We start from the raw sequence: 27,169 nt of genomic DNA on the forward strand, positions 1-27,169 counted from the left end.
TGTGCCTACCAGAATGATGATATCACCCAGTGAATGCCAAGAAAACATATCCCAGACCACAACACTCCCTATTCCAGCCTGGACCCTTCTTGACAATTGTTGCAGATTTTTTGCTTCAGACATTTCACACCAATGGAGCACAAAACATAATTCATCTGAAAAGGGCCACTTGTTTCCACTCAGCAGATGTCCAAATGTGGTACTGGCATTTGTCACCAATGAACAGCAATCTATGGTATTGGCATGTAAATTCCAGCCTTGGCCACCAATGCACAGCAGTCAGCATGTATGCATGACCCAAGTGCCTACAGCGGAGGCCCATAAACAGCTTTGTTCACTGAATGGTCATTGAGGAGACAGTGATGGTAGCCCTTTGTTCATCTGGGTGATCAGTTGCTCAACAATTACACATCTGTTTGCCCATACACATCTCTGCAGCCCCTGTCTTCTACAGCCTGTGGTGCACCACAGTTGCCTTTATGCCAGTTTTGGATAGTTCCGTTTGCCATGCACAGTGTAATTTAACCATGGTAGCATGCAAACAGTTTACAAACTCAGAAATATTGGAACCCTTGGCACAAAAGCCAATAATCATGCCTCTCCGTATGTCAGGCAAACTGCCCTATTTCAACATTATGATGACTGCACTGTTTTATATACCCTCTAATATTAGTGCCGCCATCTGTGAGTGGTTACTGCATGTTGATGTTGAACATATGCAATGGTCATGTTAATGTGACTAGATAATGGATCAAAGGAATAGACTGCTGTTCACTACAGGGTGGTCCATTGATAGTGACCGGGCCAAATATCTCACGAAATAAGCATCAAACAAAAAAACTACAAAAAATGAAACTCGTCTAGCTTGAAGGGGGAAACCAGATGGCGCTATGGTTGGCCTGCTAGATGGCGCTGCCATAGGTCAAATGGATATCAACTGCATTTTTTTTTAAATAGGAACCCCCAATTTTTATTACATATTCATGTAGTACGTAAGGAAATATGAATGTTTTACTTGGACCACTTTCTTCGCTTTGTGATAGATGGTGCTGTAATAGTCACAAACATATAAGTACGTGATATCAAGTAACATTCTGCCAGTGCGGACGGTATTTGCTTCGTGATACATTACCTGTGTTAAAATGGACCGTATACCAATTGCGGAAAAGGTTGATATCATGTTGATGTATGGCTATTGTGATCAAAATGCCCAATGGGTGTGTGCTATGTATGCTGCTCGGTATCCTGGATGACATCATCCAAGTGTCTGGACCATTCACCAGATAGTTACGTTATTTAAGGAAACAGGAAGTGTTCAGCCACATGTGAAATATCAACCAGACCTGCAACAAATGATGATGCCCAAGTAGGTGTTTTAGCTGCTGTCGCAGCTAATCTGCACATCAGTGGCAGACAAATTGCGCTAGAATTGGGAATCTCATAAACGTCGGTGTTGAGAATGCTACATCAACATTGACTGCACCCGTACCATATTTCTACGCACCAGGAATTGCATGGCAATGACTTTGAATGCCATGTACAGTTCTGCCACTGGGCACAAGAGAAATTATGGGATGATGACAGATTTTTTGCACATGTTCTATTTAGCGACAAAGTATCATTCACCAACAGCGGTAACGTAAACAGGCATAAATTGCACTATGGGGCAACAGAAAATCCACGATGGCTCCTACAAGTGGAACATCAGCGACCTTGGCGGGTTAATGTAAGGTGCAGCATTATGGGAGCAAGGATAATTGGCCCCCATTTTATCAATGGCAATCTAAATGGTGCAATGTATGCTGATTTCCTACGTAATGTTCTACCGATGTTACTACAAGATGTTTCATTGCATGAAAGAATGTCGATGTACTTCCAACATGATGGATGTCCGGATCACAGCTCACTTCCAATTGAAGCGGTATTGAATAGCATATTTCGTGACAGGTGGATTGGTCGTCGAAGCACCATGCCATGGCCCCCACATTCACCGGATCTGACGTCCCCGGATTTCTTCTGTGGGGAAAGTTGAAGGTATTTGCTATCGTGATCCACCGACAACGCCTGACAACATGTGCATTGTCAATGTACATGCGAACATTGTGGAAGGCGAACTACTCGCTGTTGAGAGGAATGTTGTTACATGTATTGCCAAATGCATTGAGGTTGACAGACATCATTTTGAGCATTTATTGCATTAATGTGGTATTTACAGGTAGTCACACTGTAACAGCATGCATTCTCAGAAATGATAAGTTCACAAAGGTACATGTATCACATTGGAACAACCGAAATAAAATGTTCAAACATACCTACGTTCTGTATCTTAATTTAAAAAACCTACCTGTTACCAACTGTTCGTCTAAAATTGTGAGCCATATATTTGTGACTACTACAGCACCATATATCAGAAAGTGAAAAAAGTGGTCCAGCTAATAAAACATTCATATTTCATTACGTATTACATGAATATGTAACAAAAAATGTGGGTTCCTATTTAAAAAAACACAGTTGATATCCATTTGACCTATGGCAGCACCATCTAGTGGACCAACCATAGTGCCATCTGGTTTCCCCCTTCAAGCTAGACAAGTTTCGTTCTTTGTAGTTTTTTCATTTGATGCTTATTTCATGAGATATTTGGCCTGGTCATGATCAATGGACCACCCTGTATATAGAGGAGATGATGGGTCATAGGCCGGCATAATGAAAAGAGTGACATACATTTAAGCTTTCTTCCAAGGTAAAAAATGCACGCACACGCACAAACACACACACACACACACGCACACACGCACACACACACACACACACACACAAAATCACTGTCTCCAACCACTGGAGCCAGATTGCAAACTGCAACTGCAACTGTGCCTTATGCAAGCAGCAATCTGGTGTGGGTGGTGAGGATAAAGAGGAAGCATAGGGAGAGGATTGGGAGGGGTAGAAGATTAGGGGTGAAGGAAGGTGTAGTGCTCCTTGTGGCATATGGGTAAGATGTGGTTGGGATAGTTTAGGGCTGCTAGGTGCAGGCAGAAGATTGGGGAAGGGGGGCAGGGGAGGGGGTCAGTGTAACATCCACGAGATAAATTTTAGCTACAGTGTGACAAGAGGAAATTATGCCTCTAACAGTTATAAACATTATCTATTCAACATATAAAAAAACAGTGAAAATGATGATAAATATTAATTATTTATATAATATTTTATGATGTAATTGGACATATCAATGTGTATCATACAAAGACAATGATAATTGTAAATTCCTTTTATGATCTGCATTTGTCTTCTTTTGTTTTTACCTTTTGTTGGTTGGCTTTTGTAGGTTTCGGACGCATATCAAACTGAGGTCTGTTAAGAAATTGTAATTATTTGTTGATTATTACTTGAGAATAGAGTTCATTATTATTATAAATATGAGTGAATAATTATTTGTAACTTTAATTCCTCTCTCAGTAAGCATTATCTGTGTTAATTATTTCTTTCCACTGCAAGGAGCGCAGCCATTGATGATAGCGATTTGTATCGCATTTTTGTCTGTGTTTTTCTTAGAAAAAAGTCAAATGTTTGCTTGATGAAGTCTAAATAGTGCACATTATGAAAGTAAAGTTTAATAAGCATTTCAAATACTTATCTTATTTGCTCTAACAATAGAAAGTCTCTATCAATTGTCTGCCGCCATCTTAACAATTATCTCAGCGGCAAATTCAAATTACGCAACTCTGCAAACATAAATGCCGCATGTAATACAAACATGTAAAAATAAATGTGCACCGGTGGTACCGAACTCATTTATTTAATGAAAATAATTTGAATCAGATTGGTTATTTAAAAACAGGGCTCATAGCATGATCGTTATAACAAACTTTTCTAGCTGATGTATGGAGCCGAAATTAATTAAGCACGAGTTGCGAAGAATATTGTTTCCGGTAACATATGTCAGTGTTATGCGCGGCTGATATCCGGTGGTTTTAATGATCATTTTGCTGAAGATAACTGCTTCCATCATAATCAATAGTTGAATAGAATCTATTGTATGAACTGTGATTTAGTGACACTTACACAACTTACAGACAACACTTTCCCATGACATTAACTTGGAGTTCTTTAGTAACTTGACCAAATCTTTAGCCGGGAGAAAAATTATTTAGTAATTATGCAATGTAATGAAATAAGATTATCATTTTCATTTACAAATTAGTTAAATACCAGACCACTGAATAATACAGCAAACGCCGCACCAGGAAAGGGAAGATGTAGAGAAGGGTAGAAAGCTAATGAGTATGTGGTGTAATGAATGGCAGTGTAGTGCTGGAGTGTGAGCAGGCAAGGTCCCGGGAAGATGGAGGCCAGGGGGTAGCAAAAGTTGAGGTACGGGGGTACGGGAACGTAGGCTATACTGCACAAAAATTTCCCAACAGCACAGTTCAGAAAAGCTGGTGTTGGTAGGAAGGATCCAGATGATGCAGGCTCTGAAGTAGTCACTCAAGTGAATCACATTATGTTGGGCAGCATGTTCAGCAACTGGGTCCAATTGTCTCTTGGTCACAGTTTAGCGGTGGCCATTCATGTAAACAGACAACTGTTAGTTGTCATGCCCATGTAGGAAGGAGCACAATCTTTGCAGATTAATTTGTTTATCACGTGGCTTCTTTCACATATGGCCTTGCCATTGTTATGAAGGAGATGCCTGTGGCTAGAATGGATTAAGTGGTGGTGGTGGTTTGAGGATGAATGGGCAGGTCTTGCATCTAGGTCTGCAGCAGGGATATGAGCCATGATGGAAGGGGTTGGGAGCAAGGGCAGGGTATGGATGGACAAGGATACTGCACAGGTTCAGTGGGTGGTGGAATACCACCGTGGAAGGGGTGGGAATGATGGTAGGTAGATATTCTTTATATCCACGGACAATGAGAGATGGTCAAAACCCTGGCACAGAATGTGATTCAGCTGCTCCAGTCCTGAGTGGTACTGAGTCCTGAGAGGAGTGCCCCTTTGTGGCCACACAGTGGATATGTGGGAGGTTATTAGAGAAACAAGGTAAAGCAGATCTGTTTCAGCTGAAAGCATAATTTTGGTATGCTGTAGTATCTGGGAATAAGCAAGCCACTTCTAATCACAGACATATTTCATTCCTCTCAGTTTTTTCAAAAGTGTGTGAGAAAGTTGTTTTTGATAAAATACTGATTTATTATACTAAGCAGTACAGACTGGCTTTCATAAAGAATTCTCTGCAGAGTAAGCAATACAAGACCTCTCAAATTAAGTGCTAGCTGAGCTAAACAAGAAAAAAATCCTGTACATATATTTTCTGACTTTGCAAAGTGTTTGACTCATGTATCTTCAAATTTCTTCTAAAGTTTTATGATGCCATTCTTCTTCATGAAAACAGAAAGCAGAGGGTGTCATGGGTAGGCTATATCACAGACATGGAACTATCCATCGAACTAGGAAACATAATGTGGGGTCCCAGAAGGATCACTACTGATCTCACTCTTGTTCTTAACCTATGTAAATAACCTTTCAGTGACTTTAAAAGTCAGTTAAAAAATGTAATGTTGGTTGATACCGCAAACATACCAATCAAGGGTTGAAACTCAACATTAGCAGACACAACTCAGACGGTCGCTGAAAAGACATACAAGTGGTCCACACATAATGTTGTTGTTGTTGTGGTCTTCAGTCCTGAGACTGGTTTGATGCAGCTCTCCATGCTACTCTATCCTGTGCAAGCTGCTTCATCTCCCAGTACCTACTGCAACCTACATCCTTTTGAATCTGCTTAGTGTATTCATCTCTTGGTCTCCCTCTACGATTTTTACCCTCCACGCTGCCCTCCAATACTAAATTGGTGATCCCTTGATGCCTCAGAACATGTCCTACCAACCGGTCCCTTCTTCTGGTCAAGTTGTGCCACAAACTTCTCTTCTCCCCAATCCTATTCAATACTTCCTCATTAGTTATGTGATCTACCTATCTAATCTTCAGCATTCTTCTGTGGCACCACATTTCTAACGCTTCTATTCTCTTCTTGTCCAAACTATTTATCGTCCATGTTTCACTTCCATACATGGCTACACTCCATACAAATACTTTCAGAAACGACTTCCTGACACTTAAATCTATACTCGATGTTTACAAATTTCTCTTCTTCAGAAACGCTATCCTTGCCATTGCTAGTCTACATTTTATATCCTCTCTACTTCGACCATCATCAGTTATTTTGCTCCCCAAATAGCAAAACTCCTTTACTGCTTTAAGTGTCTCATTTCCTAATCTAATTAACTCAGCATCACCCGATTTAATTTGACTACATTCCATTATCCTCGTTTTGCTTTTGTTGATGTTCATCTTATATCCTCCTTTCAAGACACTGTCCATTCCATTCAGCTGCTCTTCCAAGTCCTTTGCTGTCTCTGACAGAATTACAATGTCATCGGCGAACCTCAACGTTTTTATTTCTTCTCCATGGATTTTAATACCTACTCTGAATTTTTCTTTTGTTTCCTTTACTGCTTGCTCAATATACAGATTGAATAACATTGGGGAGAGGCTACAACCCTGTCTTACTCCATTCCCAACCACTGCTTCCCTTTCATGTCCCTCGACTCTTATAACTGCCATCTGGTTTCTGTACAAATTGTAAATAGCCTTTCGCTCCCTGTATTTTACCCCTACCACCTTTAGAATTTGAAAGAGAGTATTCCAGTCAACATTGTCAAAAGCTTTCTCTAAGTCTACAAATGCTAGAAACGTACGTTTGCCTTTCCTTAATCTTTCTTCTAAGGTAAGTCGTAAGGTGTTGCCTCACGTGTTCCAGTATTTCTACGGAATCCAAACTGATCTTCCCCGAGGTTGGCTTCTACTAATTTTTCCATTCGTCTGTAAAGAATTCGTGTTAGTATTTTGTAGCTGTGGCCTATTAAACTGATTGTTCGGTAATTTTCACATCTGTCAATACCTGCTTTCTTTGGGATTGTAATTATTATATTCTTCTTGAAGTCTGAGGGTATTTCACCTGTTGCATACATCTTGCTCACCAGATGGTAGAGTTTAGTCAGGACTGGCTCTCCCAAGGCCGTCAGTAGTTCCAATGGAACGTTGTCTACTCCAGGGGCCTTGTTTCGACTCAAGTCTTTCAGTGCTCTGTCAAACTCTTCACGCAGTATCGTATCTCCCATTTCATCTTCATCTACATCCTCTTCCATTTCAATAATATTGTCCTCAAGTAAATCGCCCTTGTATAGACCCTCTATATACTCCTTCCACCTTTCTGCTTTCCCTTCTTTGCTTAGAACTGGGTTTCTAATTCCCTCAGCATCACCCGATTTAATTCGAATACATTCCATTATCCTCGTTTTGCTTTTGTTGATGTTCATCTTATATCCTCCTTTCAAGACACTGTCCATTCCATTCAACTGCTCTTACAAGTCCTTTGCTGTCTCTGACAGAATTACAATGTCATCGGCGAACCTCAACGTTCTCTTCTCTACAAGTGGTTCTCTTATCTCCAAAGGTCTCTTTAATTTTCCTGTAGGAAGTATCTATCTTACCTCTAGTGAGATAAGCCTCTACATCCTTACATTTGTGCTCTAGCCATCCCTGCTTAGCTATTTTACACTTCCTGTCAATCTCATTTTTGAGACGTTTGTATTCCTTTTTGCCTGCTTCATTTACTGCATTTTTATATTTTCTCCTTTCATCAATTAAATTCAATATTTCTTCTGTTACCCAAGGATTTCTACTAGCCCTCATCTTTTTACCTACTAGATCCTCTGCTGCCTTCACTACTTCATCCCTCAAAGCTACCCATTCTTCTTCTACTGTATTTCTTTCCCCCATTCCTGTCAATTGTTCCCTTATGCTCTCCCAGAAACTCTGTACAACCTCTGGTTCTTTCAGTTTATCCATGTCTCATCTTCTTAAATTACCACCTTTTTGCAGTTTCTTCAGTTTTAATCTACAGGTCATAACCAATAGATTGTGGTCAGAGTCCACATCTGCCCCTGGAAATGCCTTACAATTTAAAACCTGGTTCCTAAATCTCTGTCTTACCATTATATAATCTATCTGATACTTTTTAGTATCTCCAGGGTTCTTCCATGTATACAACCTTCTTTCATGATTCTTAAACCGAGTGTTAGCTATGATTAAGTGGTGCTCTGTGCAAAATTCTGAGGCGGCTTCTTCTTTCATTTCTTAGCCCCAATCCATATTCACCTACTACGTTTCCTTCTCTCCCTTTTCCTACTCTCGAATTCCAGTCACCCATGACTATTAAATTTTCGTCTCCCTTCACTATCTGAATAATTTCTTTTATTTCATCATACATTTCTTCAATTTCTTCATCATCTGCAGAGCTAGTTGGCATATAAGCTTGTACTACTGTAGTAGGTGTGGTCTTCGTATCTATCTTGGCCACAATAATGCGTTCACTATGCTGTTTGTAATAGCTTACCTGCATTCCTATTTTCCTATTCATTATTAAAGCTACTCCTGCATTACCCCTATTTGATTTTGTGTTTATAACCCTGTAGTCACCTGACCAGAAGTCTTGTTTCTCCTGCCACTGAACTTCACTAATTCCCACTATATCTAACTTTAACCTATCCAGTTCCCTTTTTAAATTTTCTAACCTACCTGCCCGATTAAGGGATCTGACATTCCACGCTCCGATCCGTAGAACGCCAGTTTTCTTTCTCCTGATAACGACATCCTCTTGAGTAGTCCCCACCCGGAGATCCGAATGGGGGACTATTTTACCTCCGGAATATTTTACCCAAGAGGAAATCATTTAATCATACAGTAAAGCTGCATGCCCTCAGGAAAAATTACGGCCGTAGTTTCCCCTTGTTTTCAGCCATTCGCAATACCAGCACAGCAAGGTCGTTTTGGTTATTGTTACAAGGCCAGATCAGTCAATCATCCAGACTGTTGCCCTTGCAACTACTGAAAAGGCTGCTGCCCCTCTTCGGGAACCACACGTTTGTCTGGCCTCTCAACAGATACCCCTCCGTTGTGGTTGTACCTACGGTACGGCTATCTGTATCGCTGAGGCACGCAAGCCTCCTCACCAAAGGCAAGGTCCATGGTTCATGGGGGGGACAAATGAATCAACGACCAGTGAGAACTGAACTCCTGATTTACCAGTAACAACATCATAATAGTTCAAGCCTTAATCCCACAAAGACTCACATAATGTGATTTAAAACAACCATCTGTACCAAAAATTAGTATCAGAAGTAGATGTAAAATACTGTATGAAACACACTGTGTAATATTCCTTGGGATCCAGTTGGGTAACAGGTTAAAATGGAGCCAATACATATACAAACTGAATGAGAAGCTCAGTTCTGTGCACTTTGTTCTCAGATGCATTTTTCACTGTGTTGACCCAAAGATAAGAATGTTGACTTATTTTACATTTTTCCAACCCCTGTGGTCTTATGAATTATCTTCTATTGTAATCCTCTTTAACAATCTTGGAATTCTTACATCACATCCCAATACAACTACTACTTAACTTTTTCCTGAAAAGTAATCATTGGTGCCCCTAAAATGATTAAATTTTTTACTCAGCATAAGTTACCAGTAAGGATATTGTGTAGAGTAGATAGTCATATATGTTGGAGAAGCCCTTGTAAGATATTGGAATTCTTACAGTGGCTCCAAAATACAGTTGTTCATTAATGGTTTTTGTTACTGCAGATAATCTTCAGTTCCAGCTGAACTATAGTGTAAGATATTAAACATGCTCCCAACTAACACCAAGTTAGACATCAGGAATCCTTACCAGTTCAAAAGAAAAGAAAAAAAAGCATACCTAATTAGTGACACTTTCTACAAATTATCTGAATGCCTGGCTTCAAAGATTGAAAATTTCTGTTAGCTATATAGTCAGCAACATTATTTTTCAAAAAAATCTGAATGAGAAGAATTAATGTACTGTAAATAGGACTCAGTATTTATAGATGTAGGTAACTATTTTCTTTGAAAAATTCCACTGCAAACAACAAAATGTTAAGCTACCAATTGCAAATAAACAGCAACTACTTAATTTAACTAAGGAAGCAGAAACTTTTCAGAGTTGTTGCTTGTTTTTTAACTTAACTGACTGAAATTACTTGGCAGAAGTGTGAATAGTAATCTGCTTAGTGTATTCATCTCTTGGTTTCCCTCTATGATTTTTACCCTCCATGCTGCCCTCCAATACTAAATTAGTGATCTCTTGATGCCTCAGAACATGTCCTACCAACCGATCCCTTCTTCTAGTCAAGTTGTGCCGCAAATGTCTCTTCTCCCCAATTCTATTCAGAATCCTCATTATTAGTTTTGTGATCTACCCATCTAATCTTCAGCATTCTTCTGTAATGTACTGTTAATACAGTACACAAATTAAGTTCCTACCTTTTACTTGTCTTTTGTTAATATAGACCCTCTCATTCTAGATCTCCAAAGATACTCTTTGTTTATTGGATGTGCAGAACACAATGATTGAATGAATGAATGAATGGATATAACAGAGCTTCTGTGAAATTTGAAAAGTAAGAGACATGTACTGATGGGTTTCAAACTGTGACTGTAGGTCAAGAGTTTTGCCTCGATAGCTGAACTGGGAAGAGCATTGCCTACAGAATGCAACAATCTGTATTTGAGTCCTGGTCCAGTACACAGTGTTAATGTCAGGAAATTTCACAACAGTGTGCAGTCTGCTATGGAGTAAAAGATCCATCGTTCAACAACAATTTCCTGTGATGGTAAATATTTGTTAATGAGTTGGGCAAAGTTCCTATGTTTAACTTTAGTAGGGACTTCAAAAGCAATTGGATTAGTATGAGGAATAAATATACGCCAATGGATCATATACAAAACTGTTTTGATTTACCAAAAATATAGTTTCATTTGCTTTGCCTGCAGAAGAATTTCAACAAGGAGTGAATGATCTGAAAACAAAGTTTAACTGAATAATTGTGGGACTAGATTGATATACAGTCAATATGCAGCTGTCCTGTAATGGGTCCATGGCTGTACAAAGGATTATGAAATTGAGTTGTCCTCACTCAGAACGCAGACTGTTGTAAAATAATGAGAATCAGCTATGATCACATGCTTCATTTTAAAATCCAAACATGGACTATGATTGTGTTGCATACTGTGATATGCTTTATGAATTTAAAATATGTTGTTGTTGTGGTCTTCAGTCCTGAGACTGGTTTGATGCAGCTCTCCATGCTACTCTATCCTGTGCAAGCTTCTTCATCTCCCAGTATCTACTGCAACCTACATCCTTCTGAATCTGTTTAGTGTATTCATCTCTTGATCTCCCTCTACGATTTTTACCCTCCACGCTGCCCTCCAATACTAAATTGGTGATCCCTCGATGTCTCAGAACATGTCCTACCAACCGGTCCCTTCTTCTTGTCAAGTTGTGCCACAAACTCCTCTTCTTCCCAATTCTATTCAATACCTCCTCATTAGTTACGTGATCTACCCATCTAATCTTCAGCATTCTTCTGTAGCACCACATTTCGAAAGCTTCTATTCTCTTCTTGTCTAAGCTATTTATCATCCACGTTTCAATTCCATACATGGCTACACTCCATACAAATACTTTGAGAAATTTATTATATTGATTAATATTAATTAATTTACTATTTTGACAGATTAATGTGTTGAATTTAGAATTCATTTATGTAGATTTTTTCTACAAATAGTATTGATACTTTATGATTTATTTATGTTTATTTTAAATTTTCTTTTATTAGTTATTTGTTTTTTAATTAGTGTTGCTTTTCTAACTTTATTGGAGCGTAAGGTTTTAGGTTATATTCAGATTCGTAAGGGTCCAAAGAAGTAGGATTTGTAGGAAACAGAAATAGCATTCTGCTATGTGTTAAAGCTTAGAATCATAATCTACCTAGAAATTTATAAGAAGCCATTACTGAGCAGTGAATAATAGCCAACTGATTATGATAAAGCTTACAATTTATAATATGGCAAGTGCTAATGCGCTTTAGTGACACTTGAAAATATCTTATAAACTGAAAACAGTTTTGGAGTAAAAACTGGATAATTCCTAAAGTTGCCTCACGAAAATGTTGTTTCATAAATACATTGCAAATGTAACAAATGAAACAAAAAGTCAGGATCTGGAATAATGTTACTGAAACAGTTAATGGATTCATAAATTTATATGAATTGAAAATTATGATGTATTGGCACAGAAACAAGTAAACAGGATGGTACAGTGACTTGGAGTTCATTTGATTCATTCAAAACTGGATTCGCAATGTGACTGAAACGGCACATGGACCTAAAATGTGCAAAACCTTCAAAAATTGAAAGCTGCCTAATGGAAATAAGTGTAGTGAATAATGAGCAGGAAAATACATGGATCTGTTGTGTCAAGAACTGAAGGTATAGTGAAACCTATGAAAGTGATGGTCATCACATATATTCAGACAAACTATCAAACGAAGGGTGAAGGAAGTTCTTAACTAATCTGCTCACTGAAAAACATCCTAGGTGACAATCTACGGCAAGATTGGTTCATTAACCAGGAAACAGATATAGCATTCTGCTATGTGTTAAAGTTAAGAATCATAATCTACCTAGAAATTTATAAGAAGCCATTATTGAGCAGTGAATGGTAGCCAACTGATTATGATAAAGCTTACAACATGATTTTAGCAGAAATAGCAACAAGAGTGTTATCTCGTAAGACATAAAATACATGTCTCAATCACGCCAGTAATAGCAACAATAAAATCATACTTTGAATAACAGATTTATGTAAGGGTCACAACAATGACAATTATTTACAGTAATTAAAATAGAATTTACTCCCTCCTTATTCACTGAACATCATGGCATGGAAATCCATATAGAATTCATAATAACAGTCTCATGCTAGTTTTCGCTTAATACACAGATTCAGCCGGATCATTTAAAAGGAATAACACTAAGCTACATCAACACTGCCCACTGTTAATGATGGTTATGCTAATACCACATTTACACTAAAATATGCAGAAATATAAAATAGGTGTGGGGAGAGGTCAGACGTGGAGAACAAGTCTTGGGTGCTTACATCAGAATCTTCATGTCTACCAAATCCTCTTATGTAAATAGGTTTCCCATTAATAAGCAATGATGAATTGTCCCAGGAGAGCTGCCGTATTCCTACTGGTAGCCGGTATACATCATCTGTTGCCATCTCTGAAGAATTCACATGAACCTGTTTGCAAACAACATAAATGAATTATGCTTGACAATGATAATGTACAAATTATAGAATACTATATATTTAAAGGAAAACTAATTTGTAATGAATCTACTACTAAATAATGTTAGTTACACAGTAGGCCTGCTTAGCTGGTAGCATTGTAAGCTACATATAAAACCTTTTAGACTGTTATGAATATAATAGAGGGAAACATTCCATGTGGGAAAAATATATCTAAAAACAAAGATGATGAGACTTACCAAACAAAAGCGCTGGCAGGTCGATAGACACACAAACAAACACAAACATACACACAAAATTCGAGCTTTCGCAACCCCTGGTTGCTTCGTCAGGAAAGAGGGAAGGAGAGGGAAAGATGAAAGGTTGTGGGTTTTAAGGGAGAGGGTAAGGAGTCATTCCAATCCCGGGAGCGGAAAGACTTACCTTAGGGGGAAAAAAGGACAGGTATACACTCGCACACACACACATATCCATCCGCACATACACAGACACAAGAACAAACTGAGCAGTTTTAGAAACTCCTCTTGTATCGTTGCTTTCGTCATCGTCGGCGAATGCTTATTTACAAATCACTTGTCAATGTGGATGGCACTCTAGGTGCTTCGACATCTTCCGGGAAGGGTAAAAAGAACGATACGAGAGGAGTTTCTAAAACTGCTCAGTTTGTTCTTATTCATGGTCCTACTTTGTTCTGTGGGGCTAGGTTCAATTTTTCTGTAATGAAAGTATCCTCTTCCTCTAGTATGGGTAACGAATGGCTGACTGTAGCTTTCGTTGCCTGTAATAATGCAGGTAGAGGTGGTTTGGAATCCTTTGAAAGCAGAGAAATCTTAGCATACCGGACAATTCCTGTTTCTGAGATTATCATTGCTAGTGAGGGTTCCTACCTTTATCCTCACGGGAATTTGTCTTTGTCTTGTCGTAGACGTTGTAAGATAAATTCAGACTTAGAAGACAGGTTAAAGAAAGGGAAACCTATATTTACTGTCTGTACAGACTTAGAGAAAACTTTTGACAATGTTGACTGGAATACACTCTTTGAAATTTTGAAGATAGCAGGGATAAAATACAGGGAGAAAAAGGCTACATAGAACTTGTACAGAAACCAGATGGCAGTTGTAAGAGCCTAAGGGCATGAAAGAGAAGTGGTGGTTGAGAAGAAAGTGAGACAGGACTGTAGCCTATTCCCAGCCTTATTCAATCTGTACATCAAGCAAACAGCAAAGGAAGCTAAAGAAAAATTTGGTGGAGGGATTAAAATTCAGGGACAAGAAATAAAAAAAATTGAGGTTTTACAATGACATTGTAATTATGTCAGAGACAGTAAAGGACTTGAAAGAGCAACTGAAAGGAATGGACAGTGTCATGAAAGGTGGACATGAGATCAACATTAACAAAAGCAAAACAAGGATAATGGAATGTAGCTGAATTGAATCAAGTGATGCTGAGGGAATTAGATTAGGAAATGAGACACTAAAAGAAGTAGATGAATTTTACTGTTTTGGTGGTAGAATAACTGGTGATGGTTGAAATAGAGGGTATATAAAATGTTTACTAGTAATGGTGAGAAAAGTATCCCAAGAAGAGAAACTTGCTAACATCAAATATAAATTTAAAGTTAAGAAGATTTTTCTGAAGGTATTTTTCTGGAGTGTAGCCTTGTATAGAAGTGAAATGTGGACATAAGAAGTTCAGATGAGAAGAGAACAGAAGTTTCTTTAAAATAGTGTTACAGAAGAATGCTGAAGATTAAATAGTACCTGCATAACTTCTGCAGAGGAACTGAGCAGAACTGGTGAGAAAAGAAATTTAACTAAAAGAAGGGAACAGATGACAGGACATTCTGAGATATCAAGCAATTGTCAGTTTAGTACTGGAGGGCAGTGTGGGGGTAAAAATTGCAATGGGAGGCCAAGAGACAAGCACAGTAAGCAGGTTAAAATTGATGTACCTTGCAGTAGTTATTTGGAGATGAAGAGTCTTGCACAGGATAGAATAGCATGAAGCACTGCAGCCAACTAGTCTTTGGACTTAAGACCACAAAAACAGCATCATTTTAAACGTACAGATTAATGCATATAAACATGTATTAAAGTTACAAAGACCGTAGCTGCACCTCTCAATAACTGATGAAGTCAAATTTGAGATGTCTCCATAATTGCAAGTGACTTGTTCAGTTCCCAACAAACTACCTGTACAGCTTTGTGAAACAGAGACTATCATGCCATTAAATATTCTCAAAAAAAGTTGCATTCATAGGTGCAGAAGCTGCTCTCTGTCAGGTAAGATCAATAAGCCGTTTTCTTATAGAATTTGATTGACAGAATGTCTGTCTCAGCACAGAGTAATATTTGCCTTACCAATATAATACAGCTATGGGACTGATGTCTACAACTTCGTGTAATTTTTGCTCATTCACTATTATTTCCACACAAGCTTTGATTTAAACAAACTGCAAACATGTATAAAAACAGATTTTTCCTTACACTAAACTTTCTTTATTTTAAGCTATATCTTTTTCTTACAAATTTATCAACTAAAATACACAATTTTTCAGTTCCAATATTTTCTTTTAATAATTTCAATCACCAGTTTTCTCCTCTGATTGTGAAAACATTCTGTTGACACCTGCCTAAATAGGGAGAAATGATCATCATGATAAAATAAGAGAAATCAGGGTTCACACAGAAAAATTTAAGTGCTCATTTATCTCGCCCGCTGTTCAAGAGTGGAATGGTAGAGACAGCTTGAAGGTGGTTCATTGAACCCTCTGCCAGACACTTAATAGTGAGAAGCTGAGAAATCACATAAATGTAGACATAGATAACATTTTATGCAGTATGAGACTGATACTGCTGACATATAACTATAAATTCAATGTAATACTTGCCTCAAGAATGTAGAGGTAGCCTGGATTGGGATGCATGAGGTATGGCCACCAAGGATTGGCATTTGTCACAATCAGTTCTCCTGTGAAACCAGTGCTTGTAGCCACAGACAGACCTTCTGCATCCAAAAGGGATACAGAACAAGAAGGTAGCTCAGCAGACTGTCCATCAAATGTCACATTGTAGTACACAGTGCCTGCAAATACATTACTTCATTTATTACTATTAATATAAAGGAGACAAAACATGGAAGTTTTTTGTGAAAAAAAAAAGCCTGAGAAATTTTTCATTTCTGAAAATACTTTGATCGCATTATTAGCAGTCATACACATAATATTTATATGCTGTAATATTTGTAATAATATGTATATGTACAAAAATTGTACCTTTTTCAGTATTAAGTTAAAAAAGGCATATAATTATTGAAAATGTTCTTCAATTGGTTGCACAGATGGATGTGCTTGTCGTATCATGGACTGTTGTACACTGTCAAACACAATGACTAGTGATTAATAGTTTTGTAAACTTCCATGAAACCTTATGAAGAGTACCTTCATTAGCAATGTCTGTTGCAGAAACCAATTATTTTAACAGAGCCAGCCAAAGTCTCATTGGACAGAATCTATACTCTGCTATCTGACAATTGTACATACAAAAATGATTGTGGTAGCTGCTAAACTAATAGGAGAAAAGAAATACAACCTTATGCAGCCTGGGTTGTTGACCTACAAGGATTCAACCGTAAATGCAATTTTAAATGGATGTTGGCTACTGTCAGTCTAAAAGTACGAATTGGCCAGTGAGCACAGTTTACTGATATTTGGATTAAGACAACCAGCATGTGAAATTATTGCAAGATGGGATAGCCTCACCTGGCAGAACTTGCCAATTCAATGTAATGCACAGCATGAGGCAAACACACTGGACTCCATCACTGGAGTCTTGGTAGTATCGCTGAGCATGTGAGCAGGAGAGGCATATTGGCACAACAAGTACACTGTTTTCTGGTATAAATAAGAGGTGATTTTGTTGGTTGGTTGGTTTGTGGGGGGTTGAAGGGACCAGACCTCAAAGGCCATCAGTCCCTAGTTGACTTTGTAACAGACTCATTTGCAGTCTAGCAATACCATCAGGATGCAGGGACTGTACCAGATGAGGAGATGACATGGAGCTGCCAGCAGCAGTCACAGGGTCTAGTCCCCATTGGGGTACCTGCTTCCTGCATTAAATCTACCCACCCGACCTTGTACCACAGTGCAGTGGCCCACTGGACCACACCAACTGCAGCCAGACTCCTGCACAGAGGTAGGGGGTTGCACCACAAGCACAGTGGTCACCTTCTGACAATGTTGCGACTTGCCTTGACTGCCTGAATGGTGTGGTCACTTATCAAAGAGGGGCTACCTCTGCAAGATTCCAGTATTTGCAGCTGGCATTGGTGCTCTGTTTCATGTAACATAGCTCCAGGACCAGCACAGAGTGTGGATGTCAGCAGAGCAGGTCACTAGCACATGTTGCAGCCAGTTGGATGGATGCTAGTGGCCAACTGAGGGTCTACTGACCCACCCTGTGGAGCAGGGGCATGATTACCCCACCACACTGCAGAATCAATTTATAAATCGGAAATAAAGTGTCAGTTTTGACAGCCACTTCTTCCTGGGCCTCTTCATCCAGCCATCCAGTCTCACCTCTCAGCCGCTCTGCCTCCTGACAATATAGCAACCCAATATCCCTCTCCCCCCCCCCCCCCCCACACACACACACACTATCCCTGGGGTTGGCTATAAAGTGCTATCAGAAGTACTGACATCACCTTCTGTGGGCAACAGAGAGTGCAAAGTCCATGCAGCATCATGTCTGGACCACAATCTCCAGTATCGATGTGGTGAGGTGAATGGAGAAACTGTTTGTTACTTTTTTATGTGTTTGACAGGGTTGGGGGTCTAAGACAGAACATCACTGTAACTTGAGGGTTACTTTGCTCAGACTAGAAGAACCAGCTAATGTGTGTGAATTTCATGGCAACGTTAAAGAGCAGCATTTAGAGCCTGTGAGGTGTTGACAGTGTAGTCTGCTTGGGTATTCTGCACCGTGTGCTGAACTGGTATCTGTAAACTGTTTTACATGCCATAGCTCTGGTCATGTTGTGAAGCAGTGTAGAGAACATAAATGGTTGATGACACAGCACAAGGTATAATTATTTTCTTTTTGTCAGTTGGTAATTACTGCCTATTTGCATTGTGTATGAATGAAGGATAAAGGTGTTGCAATGGCTAAGTGAGAGACTCAGAGTGTCACTGGGCCAGAGGCAGTCAAAGCATTAGTAAATGAAGTAGTGTAATGGAAGTTCAGAAAATATGGTCTTGTAGCTAGAAATGAGGACTTAGCATTGCTCAGAGTGCTGAGCCTTGTAATAGATACAGCTGCTGCTAACTTAGTCAGTCCTTTCTCTGGAAAGTTATTTGAGGATGTGATGTTATTCACGGAGAGCCTGCATTGTTGGCAAGAATTGGTGTTGGTCCAATAATCAGGCACTGCAGGTAATGAAGTTAGATTTAACAGGCAAGGCAAAGACTTTTGTTATATGCACAGAAGCAACCAAATTGAGTCAGTGCAACCTGCTATGCTATAGATTGTGTCGGCAGTGTGATAATGATACAAGATCATTGGAATAAGTGGAAATAAATTTTCAGGTGGAGGCAGCTGAGTTTATGTAGTGCGTGGAAGTGCCTCACATAAGTGAGGTCTATGGTATGATCCTGTGGTTAAACATTTTGCATTAACATCATGCCATAATTGACCTTTGATGATGTGTGGTCAAACTTATTGGGAAGACATAACAGCTAGGGGAAGCCATCACCAATACAGATCTGTTGCAAGGTGTGTATGTCATCATGATCAGTCCAATTAAACTACATACAAATACATTAAGGCTTGGTTTGCATGACTGTGTGCCAAGTGGCACCTGGAAGTCACTTTGGGTGAGTGTGGAGCCACACATACCAGTCAGAATGTTATGCATAACAGATGCGCTGTAAGGAAATGAAGTATTAGATTCAGCAAACTGTTTGGTTAAAAGGAGTACTGTAGGCATACACAGAAGGACAGTGGGAAGGTATGACTTGTCAATACTGACAGTTTTATTTATTTATTTATTTATTGTTCCGTGGGACCAAATTAAGGAGAAGTCTCCATGGTCATGGAACGAGTCAATACATGAAATTATAACGCGATATTAGAAACAGATAAAATGAAATATAAAAAAACATATTCAGGTGACAAGTCGTAAGTTTAAATAAAGAAAGTCAACAATGTAACACTGGAATTTGCTTAATTTTTTAGTTCTTCCAGGAGCTCCTCAACAGAATAGAAGGAGTGAGCCATGAGGAAACTCTTAAGTTTAGACGTAAAAGAGTTTGGGCTACTGCTAAGATTTTTGAGTTCTTGTGGTAGCTTATTGAAAATGGATTCAGCAGAATACTGCACTCCTTTCTGCACAAGCGTCAAGGAAGTGCATTCCACATGCAGACTGGATTTCTGCCTAGTATTAACTGAGTGAAAGCTGCTAACTCTTGAGAATAGACCAATATTGCTAACAACAAATGACATTAAAGAAAATATATACTGTGAGGGCAATGTCAGAATTCCCAGACTATTGAATAGGGGTCGACAAGAGGTTCTCGAACTTACACCACATATAGCTCGAACAGCCCGTTTTTGAGCCAAAAATACCCTTTTTGAATCAGAAGAATTACCCCAAAAAACAATACCATACGACATTAGCATATGAAAATATGCGAAGTAGACTACTTTTCGTGTTGAAGTGTCACTTATTTCAGATACTGTTCTAATGGTAAATAAAGCAGCATTTAGTTTCTGAACAAGGACCTGGACATGGGCTTTCCACAGCAGCTTACTATCTATCCGAATGCCTAGGAACTTGAACTGTTCCATCTCGCTTATAATAAGCCCATTATGTCTGATCAAAATATCGGTTCTTGTTGAATTGTGAGTTAGAAACTGTAAAAACTGAGTCTTACTGTGATTTAGCATCAAATTATTTTCCACAAGCCACGAACTTATTTCATGAACTACATTATTTGATACTGTTTCAATATTACACACAAGATCCTTCACTATCAAGCTGGTGTCATCAGCAAACAGAAATATTTTTGAATCACCTGTAATACTAGAAGGCATATCATGTATATAAATAAGAAACAGCAGTGGCCCCAGCACCGACCCTTGGGGAACACCCCACTTAACAGTGCCCCATTGGGACTGAACATCACTACTTCTGCTTTCTGTTCTTAAAGTAAGAGGCGAACCAATTGTAAGCTACTCCCCTTACTCCATAATGGTCCAACTTCTGCAGTAATATTTTGTGGTCAACACATTCAAAAGCGTTCATTAAATCAAAGAAAACACCTAGCGTTTGCAACCTTTTATTTAATCCATCCAAAACCTCACAGAGAAAAGAGAATATAGCATTTTCAGTTATTAAACCATTTCTAAAACCAAACTGAACATTTGACAGCAAATTATGTGAATTTAAATGCTCCAGTAACCTTGTATATACAACCTTCTCGATAACTTTAGCAAACACCGATGGCATAGAAATAGGTCTAAAATTGTCAACATTATCAATGTCTCCCTTTTTATAAAGTGGCTTCACTACCGAGTACTTTAATCGGTCAGGAAACTGACTACTCCTAAAGGAAAAGTTACAGATACGGCTAAGTACTGGGCTAACATACATAGAACAATACTTCAGTATTCTGCTAGATACCCCGTCATATCCATGAGAGTTCTTAGTCTTTTGTGATTTAATTATTAACTCAATCTCCCTCTTGTCAGTATCATGGAGGAGCATTTCAGGTAACAGTCTCGGAACACTTTTTTCTAAGAGCGCTATATGATTCCCTGTTGGGACTAGGTTTCTATTTAGTTCACCTGCTATATTCAGAAAGTGATTATTAAATTCTGTACGTATATGCAACTTATCAGTAACACGGACATTCCCACTATGCACTGATTCTATATTCTCGACCTGTCTCTGCAGACCAGCCACTTCCTTTACGACTGACCATATGGTTTTAATTTTATCCTGAGACTTAGCTATTCTATCTGCATACCACATTCTTTTTGCCTTCCTAATAACATTTTTAAGCACCTTACAATACTGTTTGTAATGGGCTGCTGCATTTAGATTTTGACTGTTTCTAACATTTTGATATAATTGCCACTTTGTTCTACAAGATATCCTTATCCCTCTAGTCAGCCACCCAGGCTGCCTGTTTGTGCTAATACCCTGTCTTGAACATTCTAATGGAAAGCAACTTTCAAAGAGCACGAGAAAAGTCTTGAGAAAAGCATTATATTTATCGTCTACTATATCAGCACTATAAACATCTTGCCACTCTTGTTCCTTGATAAGGTTCACAAAGGTCTCTACAGCAACTGGATCAGCTTTCCTAAACAGCTGATGACTATATTTAACATGTGTTGCAGCACAAAAATCTTTTAGAGTTAAAATTTGTGCATCATGATCTGAGAGGCCATTCACCTTTTTGCTAACAGAATGCCCTTCTAGTAATGAGGAATGAACAAAAATGTTGTCTATGGTTGTTCTACTGTTCCCTTGCACTCTTGTTGGAAAGAAAACGGTTTGCATAAGATTATATGAATTAAGGAGGTCTAACAGCATCCTCTTCCTTGCACAATCACTCATACAATTAATATTGAAGTCACCACATATAACTAACTTTTTGTATTTTCTATAAAGTGAACCAAGAACCTCCTCTAGCTTTAGCAAAAATGTTTTGAAATTGGAGTCTGGGGATCTATAAATAACAACAGTTGGAAGTTTAGCTCCGTTAAATTTAACCACACCTGCACAACATTCAAACACCTTTTCAGTGCAGTACTTTGAAACATCAATTGACTCAAATGGGATGCCGTTTTTCACATACATGGCTACTCCCCCACACCGCAAAGAGCTCCTCGAAAAGCTACCAGCCAACCTGTATCCTGGTAAAGGAAGCCTCTGAATTATCTCCTTATTTAAGAAGTGTTCAGATATACCAATAATTTCAGAGTCAACATCTATAAGCAGTTCACTAACTTTATCTCTAATACCTTGTATATTTTGATGAAATATACTAATTCCCTCATTACTTGGATACCTAGGCTTTGTCAAAAGTGGTTCCTTTGTTAGAGAGACTTCCCTTAAGCAGGAATACCTATCAGCTGGCTTCAATCTAAAAAAGGTGCAGCTCTAACACCCACTACTGCAGGAATTTTCCCATGAGTGATCCCACCTACTCCACCTATGCTGTCACCTATAAACTTTGCCAACCTCCCCTTCCCATACCTGTTGAGGTGCAGGCCATGTCTAGTGAAACCCGTCCTGCTGATAGACTCCACCGACACCACTGAAATGTGACCCATGCTTTCTGCAATCAAAGCACCCCCAAGTCTCATGTTATTACGCCTGACGGCTGTATTAAGATGAGGCCAATCATGACGCTGAAACAGTTCCACGAAATGCACATTCATGTTGCCAGCCTGAGTGGCTATCTTTTCCAGGTCACCATCTATGTCATACTCCCCATCCCTATCAATACTATTACCAGCCCCACCCACAATCACTACCTGATCCTCTTTAGTAAAATCCCTACATAACCTCCCTATGTTAACAGTCACCTGAGCCAATCCTGCACTAGGCTTCACAATGCTGGTGACCTGGTACTCACTCCCCAGCACTTCCTTCAACTGCTGGCCTACACCTCTGCCATGATAACTACCTAACAGCAGAACCTTCTTCTTCCTCTTCGACTTTGCAACTGTTCTAGCCACCATAACTACTGAGGTCTGCTGCATACTTCCTACATCTACAGCTACTAGAGATTCCTCTCCACTAGACTCTGACAGTTGGTCATATCTATTGTAAACACCAATAGTAAAACTATCTGAAAATCTTCTTCTTCTAGCAGATTTCTTGCCAACAGCCAGCTCCCATTCCCCAACCCCCTTCTCCCTCCTCATCCTATCTAGCTCCTCCTGTGTGTTTTTCAGCTGCACCTGAAGGGCACAGATCTTATGCTCCTGCTCCTCTATCACCTTACTCTTGCTACATAACCTGCAGTTCCAGGAGAGGATCTCACCAGAATGCCCACTGGCTTCCCCACTGCATTCCCCCCAGTGAAAATACTTCGAACAAGTCTCACACCGCAATCTACTACTCACGAACCTACGGCAAAGCCCACACTTCTCACTCATGGTAAAATTTTACTTTTTCTAAGTTCCGCTACTACAATAAGAAGATGTTAAAAACCTGACTACAGTAATCACAAACTTACTCTACAAGGGAAGTAACTACTATTATTAACAGTATTAATAAACAACAAATGTGGATATAACAAAAGACAAATACAGAAAGAGAATTAAATGTCTAATGACACAGTAATGAAGCTGAAAACAGTTTCCAAAAGGTTCTTCTGAAATTATTTCACCAGAAAACACAAAAAACTCCAGTTGAAGACTACTAAAGTTCCTAAATAAACCACTATACACAAACAATTAATTAGTGCTTAGCTTTTGATGAACCGCTACAGCTGCAACTGGTCAGCGCGGAGTGTAAACACAGGTAAGAGGTTACGTTGCTCAATACAAAACACTCGCAAATATCAGGTCACAACACAAGAAAGCCAGACGTGAATAAAGAAACCACTAATAAGTCACTTATATAGTAAATATTATCACAAAAACCGTTAAAATATGTATCTGAAACCTAAAAATATATACAAACTTGGAGAGCGAACTCACACGCAGTCACTCGCTTATGACATCACACCAGAAGTATAATTGACAAAGTGGATGTTGATAGCAAGACTGGACATTGTGGAGGAGGAGGATTGCTGCACAGAAGGTGTAAGCCATAAGCAGCCACAGACCACCGGTAAGATTGCATTACGTAACAAGGTGGAGCATCTAAAGGGAGTGGAGAGAATAAAGGTGGAGAAGCTGTAGGTGGAATTTGAAGATCTGATTTTTTTCTCAGCGTCCATGGCCTGCGACACATGTTCGGACATACAGACCCCCGACAGAGAATAAAGCACCAGTGTACCACAAACCATGTAGAATACCTCAGTGTTTGTAGCCAGTTCTGAATAAGTTTATTACCCAGTTGTTGGTTGATGGAATAATAGTCAATGGGGAGCAGGAATTGTGATCATGTCAAAACAGTCTATGGATGGTCCAAGAAATACAGATTTTGCTGTGCTTATCACCATCTTAATAGTAAGTCTGAAACAGCTGCATATCCTATATCCAACATCTCAGAGACCATTGACAGTATGGGGCAGAGGCAGTATTTCTTGACCATGGATTTAAGAAGTAGATACCATCAGCTGGAGGTGGTCCCAGAGGGCTGACTGAAGATAGCTTTTCCAACACACTGAGGCCATTACCATTATTGGTCAATGTTGTTCAGCCTGAAGAATACTCCTGCAGTATTTCAGCATTTGTTGGGTGGAATATTGGAGGGGTTGAAGCCTTGCCAGCATCTAGTTTGCCTGTATGACATAAATGTGTCAAGGGATGTGAAAGAACACAGACAACATTTGAGAGAAGTATTTGAGAAGTTGTGAGCTACACATCTGATGTTGAATATGCAGAAGTATTACTTTGTATTGGAGGAAGTAATTTACACAAGGCACATGATTAGATAAGATGAGGTGAGAACATATCCAAAACTGGTACAGGCAGTGTGAGATTTTCCAGTTCTAAAGATGAGTGAAGAACTACCATCATTTTTGGGACTCTTAAACTATTATAGGAAATCTGCAAATGGGTTCATTGGGATAGTGCAACCACTCACACAACTGCTGAAAAATGGTGCAAAATTGTATGGATGGAGAAATGTAAGGGATATTCCAAGAGCTGAAGAGAACTTTTGACATCGCGTCCAATGTAGGTGCCCACAGATCCCAGAGGGAATTGATGTTGTCCAGTGGTGCATCTAATCATGTTCTATGTGTGTTCTGAGTAAGGAGATCACTGGTGAAAAATATTCTATTGCTTTTACATTGAGACAACTTAACAGGACTGAAAGAAACTATTTGACCGTGGAGAGAGAAATATTTAGCCTCACATGTGTAATGATGTATTTTTGATGTTACCTTTATGGGAAGAAGTTTAAAGCAGTGAGCAATCATGCTGCTCTGAAATGGTTATTTGGGGTGAAGGACCTGTCCAGTAAACTAATGAGAGGAGTGTTAAGATTCAGTGAGTTTTACTACAAAGTAATTCACAAGCCAGTAAAGAAACAAGGAAATGCGGACACATTAAGCACAAAGGTAGCGGTAGTAAAAGTAATGGATCAGGACCTTGCTGAATGGCAGGTGGTGTAGAATACTGACAGTGACTGCAAACAACACACGATACAACTGCTGCTCAGCATGTGTGACTGTCTGTTGGGCAAGGTAACAAGGATAGGGGCGTGAGTGATAGTACTGGATAAGATGAAGGAAGAAGTTAAAATGAAGTGCATAATCATGTGCTGTCTAGTCATGGAGGATGCAGAACCAAAGGGTCATGGAGAAATACTGGTGGAAGATAAGAAAAGGAAATATGTATCAGTATGCGAAGAACTGTGTGCAGTGTGCACAGCATGCTGACATGAAATGTAAGCAAGTACAATTACAGGCACTGCCAGAAGCTTCAAAACCATTTGAGATGATTGGGGTGGATGTGTTAGAGGCATTTAATTGGTCTCCAGTGGAGAATCATTTTGTGCTGCCAATGACTGACTATTTCTCCCAGCATGCCAAACCACACATGAGGGTGAATCTCTGCTGAGTAGTTAATACAAAATGTTAGTCAATATCAGCAAAGGCGACAATAAGTAACCATGATCTTGAGTGCCACGATACCTAGTAGTGACTAACTCTGCTTCGCATAGCCTTCTTGAAGTTGACACACAGACCTACCCAGTAGACCGATCTAATGGTAATACAGATCCTGGTAGTATGGATTTCCAGAGTGTGAAAAGAATATGGTATTGTAAAAAAGCTATATCTGACAGAATTTAAGAACATATAAGACCGCAGAGTACATAGTGAATGTTTACAAATTGTCTATGGCATATGTCTTGGCAGACCATGAGAAGTGTAGAAGCACAAAGTGATGAAAGTTCTTGAGGAACTAATGGACTGTTAAGTGAGGTAGATGTAAGCAACTAAATAGCACAAGGAGGCATTTAGCATGTAAGGGTGGAAGTCATATATGGGCTCTGAACACTGAAAATCTTGCTGCCAGATATTTTGTAAGAGCATTTTTGTTGTATATGTGACACATGGTAGGGAACAAGTCCTAAAGGAGACCCAAGGGACAAGGTCTTCTCCACAAAGGGGGTAATCTAGTGCCACTACCAGACTAAGAATGAGAAGGTGCAGCATAACATTGTATAACACACTGGTGGCCAGTGAGCACAGTGTCTTGACATTTGGATTGAGACAATAACATTTGAAATTATGGCAAGATGGGCTAGCCTCACATGGTGTAGTTTGCCAACACTCTGGTAATGCATGGCACAGGCAAGATGATGTCGCCATCATCATTTTGGTGATGTTACCTACTACGTGACCAGGAGTGGCACATTGGCACAATAAGTGCAATGATATTTGGTATAAATAACCTTGATTTTATAACAGATTCATTCACATTCAAGAAGTACCATCAAGACACAGGGGCTACACTATATGGGGAGACAACATGGAGCTGAATCTGTGGGTCAGAGAGCACACTGGGGTACCTACTTCCTGCACTAAGTCCACGCACTGGACCTGGTGTCCAGTGCAGCAGGTCTGCTTCTCCACTCCAGCAGCATTTGAACTCCTGCCAGGAGGGGTGGTTGCACCTCAGGCACAGCAGCAGCCTTACTAAACCATGGTGGGCATGTCTCTTGCTGCTCGCCTTTGCCACCTGCGTGCAGTCTGTTTCTGCAAGTACCACTAATGTCAGTGCTGTGGCT

At 39.4% G+C, this 27,169-nt stretch overlaps 1 protein-coding gene across 1 annotated transcript in view; it reads right to left on the reverse strand.

The window, feature by feature from the left end:
• The window catches only part of LOC126190528 (beta-glucuronidase-like), a 138,518-nt gene that overhangs the window by 57,234 nt on the left and 54,115 nt on the right, over positions 1–27,169 (reverse strand). The window contains exons 6-7 of the mRNA XM_049931027.1: positions 16,137–16,330; positions 13,091–13,237 (exon numbers count right to left, since the gene is read on the reverse strand). Coding sequence (XP_049786984.1) covers positions 13,091–13,237; positions 16,137–16,330 — 341 coding nt within the window. The remainder of the gene's footprint in view (positions 1–13,090; positions 13,238–16,136; positions 16,331–27,169) is intronic.

The sequence above is a fragment of the Schistocerca cancellata genome, chromosome 1 (genome assembly GCF_023864275.1).
Source record: "Schistocerca cancellata isolate TAMUIC-IGC-003103 chromosome 1, iqSchCanc2.1, whole genome shotgun sequence".
NCBI classification, from domain to species: Eukaryota; Metazoa; Arthropoda; class Insecta; order Orthoptera; family Acrididae; genus Schistocerca; species Schistocerca cancellata.